The 23504-nt window shown below is 44.2% G+C and overlaps 2 protein-coding genes across 5 annotated transcripts in view; one reads left to right on the top strand and one right to left on the bottom strand.

The window, feature by feature from the left end:
* The window catches only part of recql5 (RecQ helicase-like 5), a 134166-nt gene extending 119902 nt beyond the window's left edge, over window positions 1-14264 (bottom strand). For 2 of the 3 annotated variants that reach the window (XM_072558128.1, XM_072558129.1), the window contains exon 1: window positions 14121-14264. In XM_072558128.1, coding sequence (XP_072414229.1) covers window positions 14121-14229 — 109 coding nt within the window. In that variant the 5' untranslated portion in view covers window positions 14230-14264. Of the gene's footprint in view, window positions 1-14029 lie in introns of all 3 variants that reach the window. The other variant, XM_072558130.1, reaches the window with a different exon arrangement.
* A 60-nt stretch (window positions 14265-14324) lies between these two features.
* sap30bp (SAP30 binding protein) overlaps window positions 14325-23504 on the top strand; it is an 84653-nt gene continuing 75473 nt past the window's right edge. The window contains exons 1-2 of one of the 2 annotated variants that reach the window (XM_072558125.1): window positions 14325-14433; window positions 18718-18821. In XM_072558125.1, the coding sequence (XP_072414226.1) occupies window positions 14355-14433; window positions 18718-18821 (183 nt within the window). In that variant the 5' untranslated portion in view covers window positions 14325-14354. The remainder of the gene's footprint in view (window positions 14434-18717; window positions 18822-23504) is intronic. The other variant, XM_072558126.1, reaches the window with a different exon arrangement.

Genomic DNA, 23504 nt, shown 5'->3' with positions numbered 1-23504 from the left:
TCCACAAACTTACAAACCAATCCATCTACATTTTTATTCAAATCATTTCCAATATTACAAACAGCAGAGGTCCCAGTACGGATCCTTGCAGAACACTACTGGTCATGGACCACTAGCCAAAAAAGCTATCTTCCACCACTACCTTTTGCCTTCTATGGGCAAGCCAGCTGAATCCAAGTGGCCAAGTCACTGTGGACCCCATGCAACTTAATTTTCTGGATAGGCCTACCACAAGGGACCTATTGAAAGCCTTACTAAAATCCACGTAGTCAACATCATCTGCCATACCTCAATTACCTTCACCACCTCCACAAAAACTTCCATCAAGTTAGTAAGACATAACCTGCCACTCACAAATCCATGCTGCCCTTCCCTAATTAGGCCATACTTTACCAAATGCTTGTAAAGGAGAAAGTGAGGACTGTAGATGCTGGAGATCAGAGCTGAAAATGTGCTGCTGGAAAAGCGCAGCAGGTCAGGCAGCATCCAAGGAAAGGAGAATCAACGTTTCAGGCATAAGCCATTCTTCAGGAATGAGGAAAGTGGGTCCAGCAGGCTAAGATAAAAGGTAGGGAGGAGGGACTTGGGGGAGGGGCGTTGGAAATGTGATAGGTGGAAGGAGGTCAAGGTGAGGGTGATAGGCCGGAGTGGGGTGGGGGTGGAGAGGTCAGGAAGAAGATTGCAGGTTAGGAAGGCGGTGCTGAGTTCGAGGGATTTGACTGAGACAAGGTGGGGGGAGGGGAAATGTGGAAACTGGAGAAATCTGAGTTCATCCTTTGTGGTTGGAGGTTTCCTAGGCGGAAGATGAGGCGCTCTTCCTCCAACCGTCGTGTTGCTATAGTCTGGTGATGGAGGAGTCCAAGGACCTGCATGTCCTTGGTGGAGTGGGAGGGGGAGTTGAAGTGTTGGGCTACGGGATGGTTAGGTTGGTTGGTCCGGGTGTCCCAGAGTTGTTCTCTGAAACATTCCCAAGTAGACGGCCTGTCTCCCCAATATGGAGGAGGCCACATCGGATGCAGCGGATGCAATAGATGATGTGTGTGGAGGTGCAGGTGAATTTGTGGCGGATATGGAAGTATCCCTTGGGGCCTTGGAGGGAAGTAAGGGGGGAGGTGTGGGCGCAAGTTTTGCATTTCTTGCGGTTGTAGGGGAAGGTGCCAGGAGTGGAGGTTGGGTTGTTGGGGGGTCACAGAGGGAGTGGTCTTTTCGGAACGCTGATAGGGGAGGGAAGGGAAATATATCCCTGGTGGTGGGGTCCGTTTGGAGGTGGCGGAAATGACGGCGGATGATACGCTGTACATGGAGGTTGGTGGGGTGGTAGGTGAGGACCAGTGGGGTTCTGTCCTGGTGGCAGTTGGAAGGGCGGGGCTCAAGGGCGGAGGAGCGGGAAGTGGAAGAGATGCGGTGGAGGGCATCGTCGACCACGTCGGGGGGGGGGGGGGGGGGAGTGTGCAAAGGGATGCAAGACAGGCTCGAGAGCAAAAGCAAAAATGAAAGGGCACTGCTTGCCTAGAAACCTATGGTGCTCAACAGGTCGGTGTTCAGCTTGGTCTTGTTTATTAAGAAGTGAAAGAGGAAATGAAAGAATACTGATATTGGCACAGACAATAAAAGAGAATGCCTGTGCTCAGCATCATCACACAGGACTTCAGGAATACAGATAGTCTAGCAGTGAGAACGTGTACAGGGTATAAGCAGGCAGGGAAAGTGTTACAGTCTGAGTTTTGTGAAACAAGAGGTTCAGCTGATCAGATCAGATAAGAATTTACAGTTAACAATGGGTTGCTGGAGGCAAGGGTAGTGGATTAACAAGGTGGAAAAGCATTCATTATGTAGAGCCATTTAACAAGATGAGGTAACATTCAGTATGTAACGTCAGTTAACAAGGTGAAAGGCATTCATTATGTGAAGTCAGTTATTCATTGTGTAACAGCGGATGGCTTAATCTTTGCTGTTGACACTTACTAATTGTAACAGTCACCCAATTAATATGTATGTTGCCCTATCTGGATGCTCCTCCTTGTAAAATAACTATATAATTTGTTGAGAAACTGTTGTTCCAGAGAAGACTGCGAACTCATGTGCACATGGGCGATCGTTTTCACTCCCTCCAGGGCCCAGAATAAAATGAAGGAGGTAAAATTACACTGTATCTCTGAGCATTTTGCTTCAACTGATGGGGAAGAAACGGGATGAAAATATTGGCGTAGTCGGTCCCCTCGCTCGATTGCTCTCTATTCTATGGATTCCTCAAATGGTAATTAGTTCAGTCGAGAGAGACAGTTTCACAAGCTCGCTGGCAGGCAGAGGTTCAAGTCCTCTTCGCTGCATTGGGGGAACAGAAGTGTGATTGAGGTTCGAGTTCTCCACGCTGTACTGGAGTTCCAGTCCCCTGGGGTGGATTAACTGAGGTTCAACTCCTCTGCACTGGACTGGGGTTCAAGTCCCCTGGGTGGGTTAATTTGAGGTCCTCTGTGCTGTGCTGAAGTTTCAGCTCTCTGTGTTTAAGCAATGTTTGAGTTTTCTGTGTTTAATTGGGGTTCAACCTTTGTGTGTTTAATTGGGGTTTGGGTTCTCCGTGTTTAAGTGGGGCTCAAGCCTCCATGAGGAGTAAAGTGAGAAATGGGTTAAAGTCCCCGAGTAGGGAAATTTGAGGCTCGATGAGTCTCTGTTCTGGGGAAAGAGAGTGGCTTGGATTGCAGCACCACGTGGTCCACTGTGAAGGCTTTCTCTTTTTATAAATGTGGTTTCAGTGAGAGGATGTAAAGAAAAAATGGGAAACACCGAAATTAAGGTTGTACTAATACTTGGGATGAAAAAGGAAAGTTTCAAAGTAAATTGTGCCATGCTGGGAGTGTCTGATATTTTAAAAATTGGTTTGTTAAAATACCGATTCAGAAAATCCTTAGAAGAAACCGTTTTGCCTTGTTCAAATCAGGATCTCAATTCAATGTGTTTTGTGGGCTATGTATTGAGGCAGATTTTGTTTTTACATTGAAATTGTACAACACTATGTCCTTCAAAAAATGATCAAACTTGTAACCTTAAAGCAAATTGATCGAGTGCCTTGAGCCCCTGATCGGTTTGAAATTCTGCAATGCCTGTTAAAAAAAAAAGTTGGGTCAGTGGCCATGCTTTAGTTAGATGAGAGTATTGTAACATAATATCTTTGCTGCTGTGTTTTTAATGCAGAATTTTCAAAAATAAGAAGAATGCATTTTGAGTTTGATGTTTTGTTAAGATTCAAGAGAATAATAGAACTTGAGGCTGCGCTGTCTAAATTCTGTTAATTATTGTTAAGACTTCATGGGCCCCCTTCATATTTCAAATTCAAAGAATATTGATCTCTATCAAAGTTGCCACTGTAATTCTGACTGCTTAATTTGGGAAGTTTCATTTGGAGAACATATTTCAAAATATTCTGCATTTGTTTCCCACGAATATTTGAGATTTAAATCTGAACTGAAACTACCACTTCAATTGCTAAAGCACAGGAAACATTTTGTTGTTTTCTTGCTGTTCCAGACTTCTGAAATACTTTTCCTGACAACGTTCACATTAGGCGAAAGTGAGGACTGCAGATGTTGGAGATTAGAGATTGTTGCAGATTGCTGACAACTTTCACATTAGCTTAGCTTCAATTTGTTAAAGGAAAATAATTTTGAATAACCTGAATGAGGTACCCGAAGGTTTGATTTTAGGTCCATTGATCGTTGTTTATAATTGACTGAATTGTTTAGGCAGTATAACTTAGAAGTTTATGGATTGCATAAAATTTGATAATGCCATAAATTGTGAACAGAGTAACAGACTTCAAGACAACTGAGAAGGTTGATATTGGCAGACACAATTTAGTGTAGTGAAATGTTTGTCTGTCTTCATACTGATAAACACCTTGGCAAGGAAGGACTGAGAGACGAAATGCAAAGAGACTTTCAGCAGCTAACACCATCTCTATAGTTTCACCATTCAAAGGTAAAGCATGCCTTTGGACCACCTCCCACCCCTCCACAACCTGATCCAATGGATTCAATCAGCATCCCAGTCATGAGCTCAAAAACTGAACTAATAACAATGAAGAGGAGGTTGATACGCTTTTTGTCAGTGGCCTTCCTATGGACATTAAACCATGTGAGCTTTACCTTGCCTTTCGATAATTTCAAGGATATGAAGGTTCACTGATCAAGCTAACATCACAACAACAGAGCAGGAGCAGATGCAGCAAAGAATGCTGCGTTCACCTAGCCTGCAGCTGCAGCTGCTGCACTGTGCCCTCAGACATGCTGGAATCTGAAGCATCTCCACAAGGATGAAAGCCTCTTCAGCTTCACCCAGAAGCCCACTGAAGATGTTATCTAGTATGGTGACAAAACGTCTGAAAATGTACCTTCCAGCTCAGAGCAAACCTACATCCAGCTTTGTTAAGTATTTAACTGCCCTTATCCAAGAATTCAGATTTCTTCGAGGAGTGATGCAAGAACAGACTGGATTTTGTTTTCAGGTTGGACTTTACTGGAGGAGATTTTGGAGAACTGACTCGTTTCCACTCAACTTGGAGGGGATGGAGTGGTCACTAAGGACTGTGGATTTAAGAACTTTACTGGTGGATTTTTTTTTCTACATGGGAGGATTCTTCAAATTCTATCTACTGTAATGGACTAGTAATTTTGTTGTTATACTCATTGTATGCTGTGTGTCAATAACTTGCTTAAATATTGGCTGTCAGAGTCTTATAAAGCTGGTAGTGCCATCTCAGTGGTTATCATGAAATGATAAAAAGAGGGAATGAGAACATGTACAGGGTATACGCAGGCAAGGAAAGCATTAAGCTCTGAGTTTTGTGAAACAAGAGGTTCAGCTGAGCATGACTCAGATCAGATAAGAACTTACAGTTAACAATGGGATGCTGGAGGCAAGGGAAATGGGTTAACAAGGTGGAAAACCATTAATTATGTAGAGCCATTTCACAAGATGAGGTAGCATTCAATATGTAACGTCAGTTAACAAGGTGAAAAGTATTCATTATGTGAAGTCAGTTATTCATTGTGTAACAGCAGATGGCTTAATCTTTGCTATTGACACTTACTGATTTTAACGGTCACCCAATTAATATGTATGTTGCCTTATCTGGATGCTCCTCCCTGTAAAACACTATATATCTCATTAAGAAACTACTGTTCCAGAGAAGACCATGAACTTGTGTCTCTGTGCACATGGGCGATCGTTCTCTCTCTCTCTTCAGGGTCCAAAATAAAGATGAAGGAGGTAAAACTACACTGTGTCTGAGGGTTTTGCTTTGACTGAGCAGGGAATGGCATGAAGAAGGGCTTATGCCCGAAACGTCGATTCTCCTGTTCTTTGGATGCTGCCTGATTTGCTGCACTTTTCCAGCAACACATTTTTCAGCTCTGATCTCCAGCATCTGCAGTCCTCACTTTCTCCTGACAGCAGGATAAGCAAGTACAGTCTAACTTTCAAAACTAAGTTAAGAAAATTGTTCAGAAATTTGAACAAAAGGAATGGGCAAGCAAAGATTTTTTCAAAGTAAAGGTTCTATAATGAAGCACATGGACATGGTGAGAAGTCATATCAGTGTTTATCACCGTTATTGCAAATAAAACGCCTATAAAAAGGCAAACAGAAGCACTGATTATTTTACCTGTGCGTGAAAAACACTATCAAATTGGTCAACTCAAACATGCACATGATTTTAGTTACAAGACTTGTTGTACAGTTTTGATATTTATTATAGAAAAAGGAACAGTACAAAGCAGAAGAGGTAACATTGATTCATTAGACTGTACAAATCAATAAAAGTAACTTTGAGACAATAAGGTGTTTTCACTGGAACTGCAGAAAAGTAGCAAAGAGGTATTTGAAATTGCTAAGATACTCTTCCACAGAAAGCAAAAGGACAGGATTTTCCACACAATACATAGAATGTCTCACCACAGATCCTTGGTGAATGCAAGTGTATAAACTCTCAAAGTGTGTTTGACAGAGAGAAGAATAGATGAGCTAGATCATACAACAGCAATGCAGATTGGAAAGGTAGAATAGTCTGTATTAATACAAAAGACTCCACAAATGCTCCCACTACAAGGAGTAGTCGTCAACATCAGTCATGTAATTTGGTGTAATAAAGTGACCAGGCCTACAAGAAAGTATTCTAGTGTGATACAGTGACAGACCTCTTTGTACAGGACTGTAGTCCAGTATTATACAGTGACAGACCTGCCCCCACCAGGACTGTACCTGCGTTATACAGTGACAAGCCTCTACCCATCAATACAGTACCCATGTTATACAGTGACAAACCAATCAGTACTGCATCCGAGTATTATTCAGTGATTGACCAGTCCCCATCAGTAGCCCACAGCCCATTGTTATACAGTGTAAAAACAATGACTGCAGATGCTGAAAACCAAATACTGGATTAGTGGTGCTGGAAGAGCACAGCAGTTCAGGCAGCATCCAACGAGCAGCTCGTTGGATGCTGCCTGAACTGCTGTGCTCTTCCAGCACCACTAATCCATTGTAATACAGTGACAGACTTGTTCCTATCAATACTGTACCCCACTGTTATATAGTGATAGACATGTCCCCATCAGTACTGTACCCTACTGTTAAAAAGTTACAGACCTGTTCAGAGTACTGCACTCCATTATTATAGTGAGAAACCTGCCCACACCAGTATTGTACTCCACCAGTGTACAGTGACAGACCTGTCCCCACCAGTACTGTATCCTAGTGATGTACAGTGACAGATCTGACCCTACTGGTACTGTAACATGGTGTTAATGACAGACATGTCCCAACCAGTACTGTGCCCACTGTTACATAGTGACAGACTAGTCCCCACCAGTACTGTACCCAGTGTTATACCTTGACACTCATGCTCCTACCAGTATTATATCCCAGTGTTACACACTGACAGACTGGTGGCCACCAATACTGTACCCTACTGTAATGCACTGACAGAGCTATTGCTACCAATACTGTACTCGTGTTATACAGCAACAGACCTGTCCCCACAGTACTGTACCCGAGTGTTATACACTGACAGACCTGTCCCACCAATATTGTACCTCAACGCTTTACAGTGACAAACCTGTTCCTACCAATACTACATCCCACTGTTATGCAATGACAGACAGGTCTCCACCATAGAGTCATAGAGATGTACAGCACAGAAACAAACCCCTCAGTCCAACTCATCCACGCCAACCAGACATCCTAAACTAATCTAGTCCCATTTGGCCCATGTCCCACTAAACTCTTCCGATTCATGTACCTATCCAAATGCTTTTTAAATGTTGCAATTATATCAGCCTCCACTACTTCCTCTGGCAGCTCATTCCATACATGCACCACACTCTACATCAAAAAACTGCCCCTCAGGTCCCTTTTATATCTTTTCCTTCTCACTCTAAACCTGACCACTAGTTCTGGACTTTTCACACACCCCACCTCCAGGGAAAAGACCTTGTCTATTTACCGTATCCATGTCCCTCATAATTTTATAAATCTCTAGAAGGTCACCCCTCAGCTTCTGACACTCCAGGGAAAACAGCCCCAGCTTATGCAGCCTCTCCCTGTAGCTCAAACTCTGGCAACACCTTGTAAATCTTTTCTGAACCCTTTCAAGCTTCACAATGTCCTTTCTATAGCAGGGAGACCAGATTTGCACACAATATTCCAAAAGTGGCCTAACCAATGTCCTGTACAGCTGCAACATGACCTCCCAATACCTGTACTCAACAACCTAATCATAAGGCAAAGCACACCAAACACCACCTTCACTATCCTATGGGGGCAACTTTTTCACGCAGAACGTGGTGCATGTATGGAATGAGCTACCAAAGGAGATGGTGGAGGCTGGTACAATTGAAACATTTGACAGGGATGGGTATATAAACAGGAAGAGGGATATGGACCAAGTGTTGAACAATGGGACTAGATTAGGTTGGGATATCTGGTCAGCACGGACAAGTTGGACCGAAGGGTCTGTTCCGTGCTGTACATTTCTATGTCTCTATGACTCTTCAAACTATGAACCTGCACTCCAAGCTCTCTTTCCTACCTCATCCTCTGCTTTGGTCCTACTGACCCTGACTGTTTTACTTGCTCCTCTTCCCAACCATACTAGTCTCAGCTGATAGATTTCCTCACTATCTCCCAGCCCCCACCTTCCTAGTTTAAATCCTCTTGAGCAGCTCCATCAAATCTCCCTGACAAAATATTAGTCCCTCGTAGCCCTACAAATGGAGAAAAAAAACACCATTTCGACTGGGACAACACATCTATCCTGGGACAGGCGATGCAAAGACATGTCAGAGAATTCCTAGAGGCCTGGTACTCCAACCACAACGCCATAAACAAACACATAGATCTAGATACCATCTATCAACCCCTCAGAAAACGAACAGGAAATGACATCACTACAAACCCCAGGAACCCCATACAGGACAAACATATATATAGAAAGCAGGAGACAACAGCTTCGCTTCACTTGGAGGTCACCACTGATGTTACCTAGCCAGGTAATGAAACATCTGGATAGCATCTGCAGTCATTGTTTTTACCTCTATCAAACCTACAGCTCAGCGAGCAAACCTACACCCTATATTAGTCCCCTTCCAATTTAGGTGCATTCCATCCTTCTTATGCAGGTCTCTGTGGGTAGGAAAGGCAAAGTTACAGTGATCATAGGCTATTTCGGTATGCAGACAGACTGGGAAAATCAGGTTGGTAGTGAATTGCAAGGAAAGGATTTGTGGAATGTCTACGAGATGGCCTTTTGGAGCAGCTTGTGGTGGAACCCACTCGGGAACAGGCAATGCTGGACTTAGTATTGTGCAATGAGGCAGACTTGAAAAGGGAACTTAAGGTGAAAGAACTTTAGGAGGCAGTGATCATAATGTGACTGAATTTACTCTGCAATTTGAGTGAAGATAGAATCAGAAGTAATGGTATTACAGCTGAAGAAAGGCAAATACAAAAGGATGAGGAAGGAGCTGGGTAGAATTGACAAGTAGAGGAGCCTAGCAGGAAAGCCTGTGGAACAGCAACAGCAGGAGTTTCTGGGAGTAATTCAGGAAACAAGTAGAGATTCATCCCGAGAAAAAAATAGCATAGTACAGGAAGTATGTGGCAACCATGGCTGACTAGGCAAGTCAGGGATAGTAAAGACCAACACAGGACACCAAAAAAAATGAGGGATAAGATTAAATATGAGGGTAAGCACGCCAGTAATAGAAAGGAAGACTTAAGAGTTTCTTTAAACATATAAAGGGCAAAAGTGGACATTAGATGGCTGGAAAATTACACTGGAAAGATAGTAGTGGGGAACAAGAAAATGGCTGAGGAACTGAATAATTGTTTTGCATTAGTCTTCACAGTGAAGACACGAGTAATATCCTAAATATTCAAGACAGTAAGGGGACACAGCTAAGTATGGTGGCTGTCACCAAGGAGAAGGTGCTAGGAAAACCGAATGGCCTGAAGGTGGATAAATCACTTAGAACTTTGGGGTGTAATTCATCTAGTCTAAGGGAGATAACTAAAGAGATAATGGAAGCATTAGTGATCTTTCAGGAATCACTAGAGTCAGGGAGAGTCCCAAAGGACTCAAAAATCAATAGCGTGACACGCCTGTTTAAAAAGGGAGTGAGGCAAAACACAGAAAATTACAGACTGATTAGCTGAACCTCGGTCATGGGTAAGACATTGGAATCCATTGCGAAGGATGAGATTTCTGAATACTTGAAAACATATGGTAAAACAGGGCAAAGTCAGCTTGGTTTCATCAAGGGTACGTCATGTCTGACAAATCTGCTAGAATTCTTTGAGGAGGTAACGAGCATGTTAGACCAAGAAGCACCAATGGATGTTATCTATCTGGACTTCAAGAAGGTCTTTGACAAGGTGCTGGACAGAAAGCTAAGTAAGATAAGGGCCCACGGTGTTGGAGGCAACATGCTAGCATGGATAGAAGCTTGGCTGACTGGCAGAAAACACAGAGTGGGGATGGCAACCAGTGACAAGTGATGTTCCGCAAGGCTCAGTGGCGGGACCACAACTTCTCACTTTATACAATAATGATCTAAATGAAATAACTGAGGGCATTCCAGCTGAGTTTGCAGATGATACAAAGACAAGTTGAGGGACAGATAGCATTGAGGCAGGGAAGCTGCAGAAGGATTGAGACAGGTTAGGAGAGTGGGCAAAGAAGCGGCAAGTGGAGTACAATGGGGTAAAATGCAAGATAAACTTGCAGGTTGAGTCAGTAATTAGGAAGACAAATGCAATTATGGCATTTATTTTGAGAAGACTTGACTATAAAAGATGTAATTCTGAGGCTCTATAAGGCTCTGGTCAAACCACATTCGGAGTATTGTGCACAGTTTTGGGCCCCACATCTCAGGAAGGATGGATTGGTCCTGGAGCATGTTCCGAGGAAGTTCATGACAATGGCCCCAGGAATGAAAAGTTTAACATATGAGGAATCTCTGAGGACTCTGGGTCTGTACCCAGAAGGATGAGGGGAGATCTAATTGAAACTTACAGAATACTGAATGGTCTGGACAGAGTGACCATTGGTAGGAGAGACTAGGAACCAAAGAAGTCCTTGGAGGACACGGAAGACCTTTTAGAATGGAGATAAGGAGAAACTACTTCAGCCATAGAGTGGTGAATCTATGGAATTCATCGCCACAGAAGGCCATGGAGGCCAGGAATTTAAGACTGAGATAAATAGGTTCTTCAGTATCAAGGGGATCAAGAGTTACAGGAAGAAAGTGGGAGAATGGAGTTGAGAAACTTATCAGCCATGATAAAATTGTGGAGCAGACTCAATGGGCTGAATTCCAATGATCCAAAATTGTGAACCTGTCTCCCCTACACCAGCTCCTCAGCCACGCATTCATCTGCTCTATCCTCCCATTCCTACCTTCAATAGCTTGTAGCACTGAGACTAATAAAGATACTACTCCCCTGAAGACCTCCTTTTTAAATTCCTGCCTAACTTCCTATATTCTCCCTTCAGAGTCTTCTCTTTTTCCCTTCCTATGCCGTTAGTCCCAATGTGTACAATGATCTCCTGCTCGTCCTCTCCCCTTGGAGAGTATACTGCACTCTCACAAATATCCTTGATCCTGGCACCAGGAGGCACACACCATTCTGATTTCTTGCTATCAACTGCAGAAATGTCTGTCTGTGCCTCTGACTACAGAGTCCCCTTTCACAATCGATCACTTGAAACCTGCCGCAGCCTGGGCAGCACAGTGGCTCAATGGTCAGCACTGCTGCCTCACAGCGCCAGGGACCCGGGTTCGTTTCCGACCTCAGGCGAAAGTCTGTGTGGAGTTTGCATGCTCTCCCAGTGACTGCGTGAGTTTCCTCCCACAATCTAAAGGCTTGCAGGTTAGGTGAATTGGCCATGGCAAATTACCCATAGTGTTCAGAAATGCGACAGCGAAGTGCATTAGTCAGGGGAAATGTAGAGCAATAGGGTAGGGGAATGGGTCTGGGTGGGTTATTCTTCAGAGGTAGATGTGGATTGTTGGGCTGAGTGGCTTGTTTTCACACTGTAGGGATTCTATGATACCCCTTGTTACATTAGGGCGGCTCTCAATACCAGAAACGTGGTTCTTCATGCTACATCCCCAAGAGTCCATCCCACACGACATCTTCAAATCAGCATACTTGTTTGAGATGAGGATAGACACAGGGCAATACCTGCCTCTCTCACCTACTTTTCTTGGATGTAACCCATCTACCTGACTGCATCCACGATTTTTCTCCCATCCCATAACTACCATTCGTCACACCCACTAGCTCCCGTAAATTCGTCATTGCCTCTACCCCAACAGTACTGTACCTCAGTGTGACACAGTAACAGATCTGTCCCCAACAGTACTCTGCCCCAGTATTGTACAGTGACAGACGTGCCCCACCAGTACTGTACCCCAGTGTTATACAGTGACAGACTTGTCCTCACCAGTACTGAAACCCAGTGTTACAGTGACAGACCTGTCCCCACCAGTACTGTATCCCAGTGTTATACGGTGACAGACCTGTCCCCACCAGTACTGTACCCAAGTGTTATACAGCGACAGACCTGTCCCCATCAGTACTGTATCCCAGTGTTATACAGCGACAGACCTGTCCCCATCAGTACTGTATCCCAGTGTTATACAGTGACAGACCTGTCCCCATCAGTACTGTACCCCAGTGTTATACAGTGACAGACCTGTCCCCACTAGTACTGTACCCCAGTGTTATACAGTGACAGACGTGTCTCCATCAGTACTGTACCCCAGTGTTATACAGTGACAGATCTGTCCTCACCAGTATATACCCCAGTGTTATACAGTGACAGACGTGTCTCCATCAGTACTGTATCCCAGTGTTATACAGTGACAGATCTGTCCCCACCAGTATATACCCCAGTGTTATACAGTGACAGACCTGTCCCCACTAGTACTGTACCCCAGTGTTATACAGTGACAGACGTGTCTCCATCAGTACTGTACCCCAGTGTTATACAGTGACAGATCTGTCCCCACCAGTACTGTACCCCAGTGTTATACAGTGACAGACGTGTCTCCATCAGTACTGTATCCCAGTGTTATACAGTGACAGATCTGTCCCCACCAGTATATACCCCAGTGTTATACAGTGACAGATCTGTCCCCACCAGTATATACCCCAGTGTTATACAGTGACAGATCTGTCCCCACCAGTACTGTACCCCACTGTTATACAGTGACAGACCTGTCCCCACCAGTACTGTACCCCAGTGTTATACAGTGACAGACCTGTCCCCACCAGTACTGTACCCCAGTGTTATACAGTGACAGACCTGTCCCCACCAGTACTGTACCCCACTGTTATACAGTGACAGACCTGTCCCCACCAGTACTGTACCCCAGTGTTATACAGTGACAGACCTGTCCCCACCAGTACTGTACCCCAGTGTTATACAGTGACAGACCTGTCCCCATCAGTACTGTACCCCAGTGTTATACAGGGACAGACCTGTCCCCATCAGTATATACCCCAGTGTTATACAGTGACAGACCTGTCCCCATCAGTACTGTACCCCAGTGTTATACAGTGACAGACCTGTCCCCACCAGTACTGTACCCCAGTGTTATACAGTGACAGACCTGTCCCCATCAGTACTGTACCCCAGTGTTATACAGTGACAGATCTGTCCCCACCAGTACTGTACCCCAGTGTTATACAGTGACAGACCTGTCCCCATCAGTACTGTACCCCAGTGTTATACAGTGACAGACCTGTCCCCACCAGTACTGTACCCCAGTGTTATACAGTGACAGACCTGTCCCCATCAGTACTGTACCCCAGTGTTATACAGTGACAGATCTGTCCCCACCAGTACCGTACCCCAGTGTTATACAGTGACAGACCTGTCCCCATCAGTACTGTACCCCAGTGTTATACAGTGACAGATCTGTCCCCACCAGTACTGTACCTCAGTGTTATACAGTGACAGATCTGTCCCCACCAGTACTGTACCCCAGTGTTATACAGTGACAGACCTGTCCCCATCAGTACTGTACCCCAGTGTTATACAGTGACAGACCTGTCCCCACCAGTACTGTACCCCAGTGTTATACAGTGACAGACCTGTCCCCACCAGTACTGTACCCCAGTGTTATACAGTGACAGACCTGTCCCCACCAGTACTGTACCCCAGTGTTATACAGTGACAGACCTGTCCCCACCAGTACTGTACCCCAGTGTTATACAGTGACAGACCTGTCCCCATCAGTACTGTACCCCAGTGTTATACAGTGACAGACCTGTCCCCATCAGTACTGTACCCCAGTGTTATACAGTGACAGACCTGTCCCCATCAGTACTGTACCCCAGTGTTATACAGTGACAGACCTGTCCCCATCAGTACTGTACCCCAGTGTTATACAGTGACAGACCTGTCCCCATCAGTACTGTACCCCCGTGTTATACAGTGACTGTTTTACACAGAACCAGTCATCACCTGTTGTGTTACCGCGGTTTCTATTCCGGCCGGCCCTCCCTATAAGGCGCCCGCCGGATTTGTCTGTCGTCTCTCACACTCGGAGTCTCACCTCTCAGCACGGCTCTAGTCGCGCTCTCTTGTCGCTCAGAGCGGAATGTGTGGAAGCCGAACGTCCGGGCGAGGGCGGCTCGGACGGGGTCGCGGGGACTGGAGGCCATGACGGTGCCCGAACCGCCAGTGCGTGATGTCACTGCGCAGTGTCAATGTTGTCATCGCGGTCCCATGCCGCGTTCCGCGCGTGCGCAGCACCTCACCTGTGAACGTCATCAACCGGCGCCCTAACATGGCGGACAAGAGGAATGTTCTTCGCACGTTAATAGCTTATGCCGGAGATTCGGATTCTGAAACTGACACCGAGACAGGTGAGATCCTATAAAACACCGTCCTTTCACAATGGAGTCGGACTAATTAATTAAGCTGTATCATACTGTTAATCTGTAAACATTATTTAGGGGATAATAAAGGCCTATCATTATGGTACAGTACTGGTGAGGACAGATCTGACAATGTATAATACTGGGGTATAATATTGGTAGGAACAGGTCTGTCACTATAAGGGTGGCGTATAGTACTGATAGTGATTGGTCTGTCACGGTATAATACGTATATAGTATAGGTGGGGGCATGTCTGACTGACCTCGCTGTGCGACCCATCACCACACTTTTTGACTATGTAACATTCGGAGACAGTACTGGTGGGGACAGTTCTGTCACTGTACAACAAGGGTACAGGATTGGTGGGGTCGGTTCTATCTCTAGAGAAGGAGAATCGATGTTTCGGGCATAAGCCCTTCTTCAGGAATGAGGAGGGTGTGCCAAGCAGGCTAAGATAAAAGGTAGGGAGGAGGGACTTGGGGGAGGGGCGTTGGGAATGCTCAAAACATCGATTATCCTTCTCCTTTGATGCTGCCTGACCTGCTGCGCTTTTCCAGCAACACATTTTTAAGCTCTGATCACCAGCATCTGCAGTCCTCACTTTCTTTCAGCTCTATCTCTGTATAACACTCGGGTACAGTAATGGTGCAGTCACAGTATAACACAGGAATACAGTGCTGGTGGAGATGCATCTGTCACTGTATAACATGGGAGTATTGGCGATCAGGTCAAGTATGATTGTCCTCCCGAAGGGCACCTATTTGTTGCTCTTCAGCTTGCTGAACAGGCCAATCCAAGATCCATGGATTGTATTGCAGTACGAGCTTTGCTGGTAATAGTGGTTCAAGGAGGTGGTGGATGGGCCTTCCAGATGTTCTGTCTCTCCTTGTGCAAGAGTCGCTGGTATTCAGTGGCAGAGCGGAGATTGTTTTCATGGCATACAGCTCCCAGCTGAAAGATGTTTCTCCAGTGATTCTAGTTTGTATCTTTGTTCTCCCAGTTGTTGATGTTGATACGGAAAATCTTGAAATGGGTGCTTCCAAGGTATTTTGCATTTGTTTTTCTGATAAAAAGAGTGGGTTTGTGATGGTCAGGTTATACTCAGCCATTTCAGAGATTGTGATCTCAGTCAACCCTGGCATTGAAGTTTCCAAGAAGAATTATCTTCTCCTTGTAAATGCTTGACAACAGTGTGGCAAGGAAGGCATGGAGAGCCTCCTTTACTTCCTCCTTCAAGTCAAGGTTTAGGGCATAAGCCATCTGATTGTGGGTGAACATCAGGTGGATGGTCATGATTCCCACAGGAGAATCAGACAGGCAGCTAATGAGCTGCTTCTTAATCGCAAATCCAACACAATGAATTCTGGGCTCATCTTCTGAAAATGGAAGGCAGCAGATGCTGTAACCACCTTTCACTTCCTTCAGTTGCCCTTTGTCTGCAAAATGAATTTCAGAAAAAGCAACTAGGTCGATCTGGCATCTCTTCAGTCCTATGGCTATGCTTGCAGTTCTTCTCTCGGGTTGACAAAGTTAACAATCACACAGCACCAGGTTACAGTCCAACAGGTTTATTTGGAAGCACTAGCTTTCGAGGTACTGCCTCTTCATCAGCTGGTTCTGGAACATGACCATATGACACAAAATTTATAGCAAAAGGGTTACAATGTCATGGAGTTGTAATGATATATTAAACAATATTAACTGAAGTTGTTAAATATATCATTACAACTCCATGACACTGTAACCCTTTTGCTATAAATTCTGTGTTGTATGGTCATGTTCCACAACCACCTGATGAAGAAGCAACGCCTCAAGCTAGTGCTTCCAAATAAACCTGTTAGACTATAACCTGGTGTTGTGTGATTTTTAACTTTGTCCACACCAGTCCAACACCAGCACCTCCACATCATCTCTCAAGTTGGTCAGTGTTACCTGGGACCATCAGGGTTCTTAAAATCCAAACTGCAAAGTTTATTATTTTTCATTTCTGACTGCATGCAAGTGATCCTTTTCACACTGTAATCCAGTCAGGAGTTTTGAGGCAGGCTGTTAGGGAACCTTTACCAGCCCCCTCTCAGACTGGGGTGAGTTGAGGAGATATTAAACGGCTGCTCAGTCATGGGCGCAGCTGCCAAAATGTGTTCTCTGCCTCGTCCATGAACAATGTGTCAGTTTGAGACAGTAGGGTTTCAGATATCATGGTCCTGCCCCCTCTGGCATTAGCTGATCGCCGTAGGACTTTTGTCTGGGAAGTGAGTCAGATTGGTAACTCTTGGGAGCATACCTGTGTGTGACATCCTTTAACATGGGGAGACTAGTGTACACGCAGCCACCACACAGAACTTGGTAGTCCCGGGATTGAAGCCCAGTGGCATGGAGACCAAGACGACTAGCAGCGCTTCTTTGTTGCAGCCTTCGTTCATCTTCGCAACCGTTGTGAAGTTCTCATTTAAGTTCAGCTATCATCCTTTGCATGATCCACCATTGAGGTGTTCATTGATCGCGCTACGTCTGGAACCTTCCCCTTGAACTAACTGTCATGGGTGACCCTGACAGGACCGACACTCCAGATGGTTTAGCCCTCGCGTTCTTAGGTATACACAGCCTCTCCACCATGGCAAGATGGTGATCATCGGAGAGGAGCACAGGGGTACAGTATTGGTTGGGGACACATCTGTCATTGTCATATAGGTACAGTAGTGTTGTAGACTGTTATAGGATCTGTCACTTTATAACACTGGGATATAGTCCTTGTTTGTCATTATATAACAGTTGAATACTGTACTCATGGGGACATGTCTGTTAATGGCTAATATTGGAACCCATTAATGGTGAGTAGGTCACAGTATAATACTTTTTAAACAATGGATTTACCTGCTTCAACCATTCTCGCAGGCAGTGCATTCCAGACCCCCTACTACTCTGGATGAAAATGTTTTTCCTCAAGTCCTGTCTTTCACTTTAAAAGTGTGCCTCCTTGTCCTTGGCCCTTCGACTGTTGACAGATTCTGACCTGAAACTTCAACTCCCCTTCTCTGATGCTGCCTGACCTGCTGAGCATTTTCCACCTCCACTCTTTATCCACATTGACTCTCCACCATCTCACTATCTCCAACTTTGTAGTTTCCTGCCATTTATTGGATACTCCCTTGTGTTTTCACATCTTCCAAAGTGCATCATCTCATATATATCAAGGTTACATTCCATCTTCCCTCGATCTGCGAATCTGACCAATTTGTCTATATCTTCTTGTAACCCAAGACCCACCTCCTCACTGTTAATCACTCAGCCAAGTTTTGTGCCATCCACAAACTTACTTATCATCCTTCCCACATTCTCAACTATATTGTTTATGACTATGAAACAATAAGGGACCCAGCACGGATCCCTGTGGCGTGGCACGCCACTGCACACCAGGCTCCAGTCAGACAAACACCTTTCTACCACAGCCCTCTGTCTCCTGTTGCTAAGCCAGTTTTGGATCCGACTTGCCAAATTAACCTCAATTCCATGAGCTTTAACTTTCTTTATTAGTTACCCATGTGGGATTTTGTCCAAGACTTTGCTGAAATCCATAGAAACTACCTTAACTGCCTTAGTGTCATCACTTGATCACCTCATTGAAAAACTCCAGTAAATTTGTTAGTCCCAAACTCCCTCTGACAAAACCATGCTGAATATCCCTGATCAAGTCTTGCTTCTCTAAATGGAAATTATTTTTTTCCTTCACTACCTTTTCCCAATAGTTTTCCTACCATTTAGGTAGATTCACTGGTCTATAATTCCCAGCTGTATCTCCACTACCTTTTTTATAAAGTGGAACTACATTAGCTATCTTCCAGTCTTTTGGCACCTCCCCTGTGGTTAGAGAAAATGTAAAAATTTGACTGAGGCCCCTGTTTTTCCTCCCTTCTCTCCAACAGCACCCTGGGATAAAACTGTTCTGGACCTGGGTCTATGTCCACTCCAAAACCTCCACTATCTCCTTGCTTCTTATATCAATCTGCTCAAGAATTCCACAGTCCTCCTTTGTACTTGCATTCTTCTCCCTAAGTAAAGATAGATGGGAAGTACTTGTTTAACACACTATCAGTGGTTCTCCACCTTCATGTACAGATTGCCCCTTTCTCCCTGATAGACCCCAGTCTGCCACTGTATATTTTTAGGGTACAGTATACTGTTGGGGACAGGTCTAGCACGGTGCAGTAGTGGGTAGTAGGACAGTAGCAGCAGGGACAGGTGTTATTTTTCAACTCTGTTCTCTCTGTCAGGCACAAAAGGAGGTCTCGTTTCTGCTGGATATGGCGATGATGATATCAGCAGAATGGAAGAGACAGGTGAGCTGGAGGAACAGGACGAGAGTAGCAGTCCACTGGTGAGTGACAAGTGACAAAAACTTGCCATTAATGTCACCTTTTATGCTCCGCCGATCTCAGGATCAGCACTGAGTGCCATGAAATTGTTGCTGTACGCCCTTGTTCAATGAAGCCAGTTGAGAGCAGGTGTGTTGAGTTCAGCTGAGACTAGCTGAGGAAGCCTCTGGTGTCATGGCCCACAGAACTGGATTAAAAGGAGCTCTCTGGAGATAGGGAGACTAGGAATGGAAGTACTTATTAAGTAATTTAAGTTGACTGTTTATATGCAAGGTGGAGTACAATGTAAGAAAGAAATTATAATTGTCATGTTGGCTCAAAGATAGATAGGTGGTGGTGGAGGGTTGTTTTTCAGACTGGAGGCCTGTGACCAGTGGAGTGCCACAAGGATCAGTGCTGGGTCCTCTACTTTTTGTCATTTACAAAAATGATTTGGATGTGAGCATAAGAGGTACAGTTGGTAAGTTTGGAGATGACACCAAAATTGGAGGTATAGTGGACAGCGAAGAAGGTTACCTCAGATTACAACAGGATCTTGACCAGATGGGCCAGTGGGCTGAGAAGTGGCAGATGGAGTTAAATTCAAATAAATGTGAGGTGCTGCATTTTGGGAAAGCAAATCTTAGCAGGACTTATGCACTTAATGGTAACGTCCTAGGGAGTGTTGCTGAACAAAGAGACCTTGGAGTGCAGGTTCATGGCTCCTTGAAACTGGAGTCGCAGGTAGATAGGATAGTGAAGAAGGCATTTGGTATGCTTTCCTTTATTGGTCAGAGTATTGAGTACAAGAGTTGGGAGGTCATGTTGCAGCTGTACAGGACATTGGTTAGGCCACTGTTGGAATATTGCATGCAATTCTGGTCTCCTTCCTATTGGAAAGATGTTGTGAAACTTGAAAGGGTTCAGAAAAGATTTACAAAGATGTTGCCAGAGTTGGAAGATTTGAGCTATAGGGTGAGGCTGAACAAGCTGGGGCTGTTTTCCCTGGAGCGTCGGAGGTTGAGGGGTGACCTTATAGAGATCTACAAAATTATGAAGGGCATGGATAGGATAAATAGACAAAGTCTTTTCCCTGGGGTCGGGGAGTCCAGAACTAGAGGGCATAGGTTTAGGGTGAGAGGGGAAAGATATAAAAGAGAACTAAGGGGCAACCTTTTCACGCAGAGGGTGGTACGTGTATGGAATGAGCTGCCAGAGGATGTGGTGGAGGCTGGTACAATTGCAACATTTAAGAGGCATTTGGATGGGTATATGAATAGGAAGGGTTTGGAGGGATATGGGCCGGGTGCTGGCAGGTGGGACTAGGTTGGGTTGGGGTGTCTGGTCGGCATGAACAGGTTGGACTGAAGGGTCTGTTTCCATGCTGTACATCTCTATGACTCTATGACTAACTGACATTAATCTCGTTTCTCAGATTTATTAGTTCTCTTTTATATCGAAGCATACACCCTTTAGATTAACTGGTATAAAGTTTGTTTGAGTCACCCATCACCACTTATTGTGCTGAGCAACATTTCTCAATTCTTTGATCTACAAATTGTCACAACCTACTGGAGTAATGTGCTGAGAATCCAGGTTCACTATTCCCAGAGTCACGCCAAATGTGAAGATTCAATGAAAGTACCAGGAATCCCAATTTACCTCTCTCTGACTGTGACCTGGGATAAAAGCAAACCACACCAGGCTTCTCCAATAACTATAAAAAGAGATGCTATTTATTGAAAATGCTTAACATTGACAAGGACAGTAAAAGAATAGGATTTCTAATTTATATAACTTAAGCTTTCCCCCATTTTAAAAAACGGATTTGCATTCACACAAAGAAAAACAGACAAATGCAAATATCTTGGGTGAAGAAGTAAAAACAAATTTGAGGAACAAGCTCTGTATCACCAGTCCAAAATCACAAAACTAGCTCACTTAGTTCCATAATTTTTATCCTTTCTTTGATGATGACTGGATGATATCTATACAACAATAATCAGTCTTCAGTTCACTGGTTACTTGTTTTGACCCGAGACAGAAATGAAAGGAAAGGAGGAAGGGTGGCAGTATTGAGATCACAAGACCATAAGCAATAGGCCCCTAGAGGCTGCTCCGCCATTCATTACAATCATGGCTAATCCAACATTTGTCATGTCCACTTTCCTGCTTTTCACTGAACATTTTGATTCCCACGCTGATCGCGAATCAATTTCTCTCTGTATTGGTTAAGGAATGTGTTACAATTCTGGCAAAAGTGTATATCTCAGAGGTTTCAATGATAGAATCACTTTGGCTCGAGCTGGGCAACAAATAGAAATACAATTATATTGCTAAGAGGAATCTATAGACCACCTGGACTGGGAAGAATGTAGAGGAACAAATTTGCAGAGAAATTATAGAGATGCCGACATTATAGAATAGCTTATAACAGGGGACTTCAATCATTCAAATTTAGACTGGGATCCAAAGAGTGTAAGAGGCAGTGAGAGGCAAGTGTTCCGAGATTTTATTCAAGTGTTTCTGACAACAATATGTGTGTAATCCATCCAGAAAGGAGGCACTGTTGGAGCTGGTTCTTGGAAATGAGATGGGCCAAAGGGATCAGAAGTCAGTGGGGGAACATTGAGGAGACGGTGATCATTTTATTGTAAGGTTAGGATAATGGTGGGGATTGACATTAGTCAATGCAGATTAAGAAAAATCACTTGTTGGGAGCTGACATCAATGTGGCAAGATTGGAGCTGGGCAGAATATACTGGAACAAGAGGGTAATGAGAAAAATAATGACTGAACTTTCATTCGTGGCATGTTCCCTCAATGGGAAAGGTAGGCAAAGCAAATCCAGACCTCCCAGAATGCCCAAAGAGACACCAGTTAAGCTAAAGACAAAGAAAATGTGCTACTGACTGGTGTCAGATCGATAATACAATGAAGAACTAAAAGGAATACAGGAGGTTCAGATGTGAGGTGAAAAAATTTTTTAAAAGTACGAGAAAAGACTGGCAACCAACATAAAGTTTTCAATAGGTATACAAATAGTGCAAGATTAGCAGAAGGACAAAGAGGACTGATTCGAGATTAGAAAGGGTTTACATATCAAGGCGGGGATCATGGCTGAGATATTAGATGAATACTTTGCATCTGTGTTTACCAAAGAGGGCAATGCTGTCCAGGCTCTGGTGACAGAGGAGAAAACTCTGTCACTGAGAAGAGTTCACAATTGAGCGGAAAAAGTGTTCTGTAGACTTTTAGTGCTTAACGTTGACAAGATGCCAGGACTGGATGAGATGCATCAAAGGATATTGAAGGGAGTGAGAGCGGAAATTGCAGGAGCACTGACCAGAACATTTCAGTCTTGCCTTGACCAGGGGAGGTGCTGGAAGACTTGAGAATTGCAAACATTATGGCTTTATTCAAGAAGGGCAAGAAGGATAAGCCCAACAATTCCAGTTAGTTTTAACTTCAGTGGGTGGGAAGCTCCTAGAAAGAATTATTTGGGACTAAATTGGTAGATGCATGGGGGAAATAAAATGGATTAAGAACGTGGATATATCACTTGACTAATTTGCTGGAGCTTTCTCAAAGAGACAACAGAAAGGATCAATGGAAAGTGTAACGCTTTTCTATGTGGTGTGCGTCGTCTTCCAGAAGGCATTTGTTATAGACTTGTGAGGAGTATTATAGGTCATGGAATAAAAGCAGCAGTAGCAATGTATGTTCACAATTGGCTGACTGATGAGAAACAGAGAGTAATGATCACTGAATATTTTTCAGGCTGGAGTAAGGATTGTCATGGAGTTCCCCAGAGTTTGGTATTGGGTTCCTTGTTTTCCTTGATACATGTTAATGATCTAGATCTTAGTGTTCAGGTGGCAATTTCAAAGTTTGCAGATGGCACAAAACCTGGAAGAATTGTAATCTTTGAGAGACAGTGTCGGAGGACATAGAGCAAGAACATTGAAAGACACCATAAAATGGGGGTACAAAAGCAGAGTGATCCTGGCATATATGTTCATAGATCATTGAGGGTAGCAGGAAAAGTGGAGAGAGCAGTTCATCAAGCTTACAATGTTCTCAGTTTTATTGATAGTGGCATCAAGTACAAGAGCATGAACTTATACAAAACACTTGTTAGACCTCACCTGGAATATTTTGCACAATTCTGGAGGTCACATTATAAGAAGGATGCAAATGCATTGGAGAGTACACAGAAGTGATTCATAACAATGATTCAAGTGAGGAGGAACTTCAGTCACGAGAATAGATTGAAGAAGTTGGGTCTGTTCTCCTTGGAGAGAAGGAGGCTAAAAAGAGATCTGATAGAGACTTTCAAAATCATGAGTGAGATGGATAAGTGTATTGAGTGAAACTGTTCTAGTTCCTAAAAGGAGTAAGAGCAAGAGGGCATAGTTTTTTTAGCAATTTCCATCAGGAGCAAATGTGATGTGAGCAAAAAACATTTTCACTCCGTGAGTAGTTAGGGTGTGGTTGAGGCAGGTTCAATTGAGGCATTCAAGAAAGGATTAGATGGTTATTTAGACAGAAATAATGTGCAAGGGTGTAGGTAAAAGCAGGAGTTTGGTAAGGTGCGCATTTGAAGAACCACGATGAGCCAATTGGCCTCCTTCTGTACCTTAACTTCTGTGATTCTCTTTTCCCATTATGTTTTAGAACTATTTCTTTCAGCAACTCTGAATGTA

The sequence above is a fragment of the Chiloscyllium punctatum genome, chromosome 39 (assembly GCF_047496795.1).
Source record: "Chiloscyllium punctatum isolate Juve2018m chromosome 39, sChiPun1.3, whole genome shotgun sequence".
NCBI classification, from domain to species: Eukaryota; Metazoa; Chordata; class Chondrichthyes; order Orectolobiformes; family Hemiscylliidae; genus Chiloscyllium; species Chiloscyllium punctatum.
This window is presented reverse-complemented; position numbering and strand designations above follow the sequence as displayed.